The 3193-nt window shown below is 36.5% G+C and overlaps 1 protein-coding gene across 1 annotated transcript; it reads left to right on the forward strand.

Moving 5' to 3' along the window:
- Positions 1-1623: 1623 nt before the first annotated feature.
- Positions 1624-1947, forward strand: LOC138879234 (uncharacterized). The gene has a single exon (XM_070158833.1). The coding sequence runs from the start codon at positions 1624-1626 to the stop codon at positions 1945-1947; it is 324 nt and encodes a 107-aa protein (XP_070014934.1).
- Positions 1948-3193: the final 1246 nt, after the last annotated feature.

Here is a 3193-nt window from a genome sequence, read left to right on the forward strand (position 1 = left end):
TGCTTAAAAATTTAAAGGCGTACCTGTCAAATCCACCACTGCTAGCTAAACCAAAAGATGGGGAGAAATTTCTTGTATACCTTGCAGTTTCAGAAGTGGCGGTAAGTGCCGTATTAGTTCGAGAAGACCAAGGTAAGCAATCACCGATTTATTATGTTAGCAAATATTTGCTCGATGCTGAGACTCGATATTCTCATTTAGAGAAATTTGCATTAGCTTTGATTATGGCATTTAGGAAATTAAGACCTTATTTCCAATGTCATACTATTTCCGTGGTAACTGTCTGCCCCTTACGTAATATATTGCATAAACAAGAGTTATCAGGTAGATTAGCCAAGTGGGCTATAGAACTAAGTGAATATGACATTACATATCAACCTAGAACTGCAATAAAGTCACAGGTTTAACCAGATTTTGTGGCAGATTTTAGCCAAGGAATACAGTTAGAAGCAGAAAAAGAACTGCAGATATTTAACGGATCTAATCCAGGTACATGGACCTTATTTACTAACGGTTCATTAAATGTAAAAGGAGCAGGTCTGGGCATTGTCCTGGTACCACCTACGGGTGAAATCATAAGACAAGCAATAAAGTGTCATCCAATCACTAATAATGAGGCAGAATATGAAGTTGTGATTGCAGGTTTAGAGTTGGCACGAGAGCTCGGAATAGAGCAGGTAATAATAAAAAGCGACTCACAACTTGTGATTAACCAGATGCAGGGGACTTATATAGCCAGAGAGGCAAGGATGCAGCAATACCTAGAAAAGGCACGGGATTTGGTCATGCAATTTCAAACTTGGAAAGTCATGCAAATACCAAGGGAAGAAAATACCGAAGCAAATGCTCTAGCTAATCTTGCATCTACTGTAGAAGTAACAAATGAAGAAAATGCTTCCGTAATTCATTTGTTTCATTCAGTACTTGATCAAGATAAAAACGAGGTAAATTACAATAATCTAACTTGGGATTGGAGGAACGACATTATCAATTTTTTGCAGTATGGAATTTTACCTGAAGATAACAAAAAAGCTCAAGAACTTCGCAAAAGCTGCTCGCTACTGTTTAAAGAAAGGCAATCTTTATCGAAAAATGTTCGGTGGTCCTCTAGCAAGATGCCTCAGGCCTTCTCAAACAGAGTACGTGATGAGAGAAATACACGAGGGACATTGTGGAAATCATGCTGGAGGAAGATCTTTGGTAAAAACTATGATTAGAGTCGGCTATTATTGGCCAAAAATGGAAGAAGACGCAGAACATTTTGTGGCTAAATGTGACAAGTGCCAAAGATACGGTAACAACATGCATCGACCAGCTGAATTATTACATCCGGTCATTGCACCATAGCCTTTTATAAAGTGGGGGATGGATATCGTAGGTCCACTACCATAATCTAAAGGCAAGGTAAGATTTTTATTAGTGCTCATTGACTATTTTACTAAGTGGGTAGAAATAGGAGCTTTTAAACAAGTACGAGAAAAAGAGGTCAGAGATTTCATCTGGCGGAACATCATATGCCGATTCGGGGTACCAAAGGAAATCGTATGTGATAACGGTCCACAATTTATAGGCGCACAAATCACAGAATTTTTCCAAAGTTGGCAAATTAAAAGGATTACCTAAATGCCTTACCATCCGGTGGGTAATGGACAAGCTGAATCAACAAATAAAGTCATTATCAACAACTTGAAGAAAAGACTGGAAGAATCTAAAGGCAATTGGCCAGAGGTACTACCTAGAGTCTTGTGTGCTTATCGAACAATAGCGAAAACAAGTACGGGGAAAACACCATTTTCACTTGTAAAAGCCTTAATTCCAGTTGAGATAGGGGAACCAAGCACGAGATATACTCAAGCTTCTGAAGAATCGAACGAAGAAGAGATGCGGCTAAACCTGGATTTACTTGAAGAAAGGAGGGAAACTACATTAATAAGGATGGCAGCATAAAAACAAGTTATTGAACGGTATTACATCGGAAAGCTCATCTTAGATACTTCAAGATTGGGGATGACATACTCAAGAAAGTTTTCCAATCCACGAGAGCAGCCAATGAAGGAAAGTTAAGTCCAACTTGGGAATGACCTTATAAGATTCGTGGTATTGCAGGAAAAGGAGCATACGAGCTTTAAACATTGGATGGCAAAATTCTACCTTCAAATTGGAATGTTGTTCATCTAAAGAGATACTACTTCTAAGGAAAGAAAATACCTACGGGCAGGTATCCTCACTAACAATTTTTATTTTTGAATTATTAAAATTTTACTAACGATTTTAGATGATAGGCAAAAAGCTAGCCCATACTAAATGATGAATTACGACCTGAAAGACACGTGGAAAGAAGATAATTTCCGGTCTAGGGTTACAACTATTCTGCTAGAAATTTAAATGGATTAAGCAGTCTTCATCTAAAATCGTACCTCCGAGTCCCGTATGTTTTTCCTTTTCAGGAAAAGGACCGCATGGAAGGAATGATCAAGTACTCGAGATTTCATACTTCAAAGCTCAAACACTTGGGGGACTATATAATATACATATGATATATGTATAAGGAAGGCAAAGAAGACTGAAAATAATTAAATTTCAAGTCAAGCCTGAAAGTCTACTCATCAAATATCAAGTTCAGAGCAAAGTTATGAGCCAATAACACAAGCCTGATCAAAAAGCCTTTTAAGAGTACACTCGTGGATATAGATTTCAAAATATTACGATGTTTAGGTTAGAGACAGTATTTAGCCATCTATCATAAAAAACTCTTGGATTTTCTTTCTTTTTTGCAAATCTGTTGTAAAGAAAACAGTTACGGAAAAGTAATAGAAGATATTTAAATGCATGTAAAATATCACTTACACTTGACAAAGTTCGAATGAAAACTTTATCAAAGTTGTTTCAAGAAACATGTGTGTTCCTATTTCTTCTTTCGTATGTTTACACCATTATGAAGTTGAGACGTCTTCTTTATTAAGTGTCGTATATAAAAGGGCCCCCTTTTATAAATCCATGTTTGATTCAAAGATCCATGAAGTTAATAAAGCATTTCTAAAAAATGCAAAAAGTCAAAAGGGTAAGACCAAAAACTCGCGAACTAAAAACAAGACCTTGGACTTATATAAAAAAACAAGGCAAAAAAAGTATAACAGAAACTCAAGAGAATTGAGTTGAAACGGAAACTTTATAATATTAAGTTTAAACTAAG

The sequence above is a fragment of the Nicotiana sylvestris genome, chromosome 10 (assembly GCF_000393655.2).
Source record: "Nicotiana sylvestris chromosome 10, ASM39365v2, whole genome shotgun sequence".
NCBI classification, from domain to species: Eukaryota; Viridiplantae; Streptophyta; class Magnoliopsida; order Solanales; family Solanaceae; genus Nicotiana; species Nicotiana sylvestris.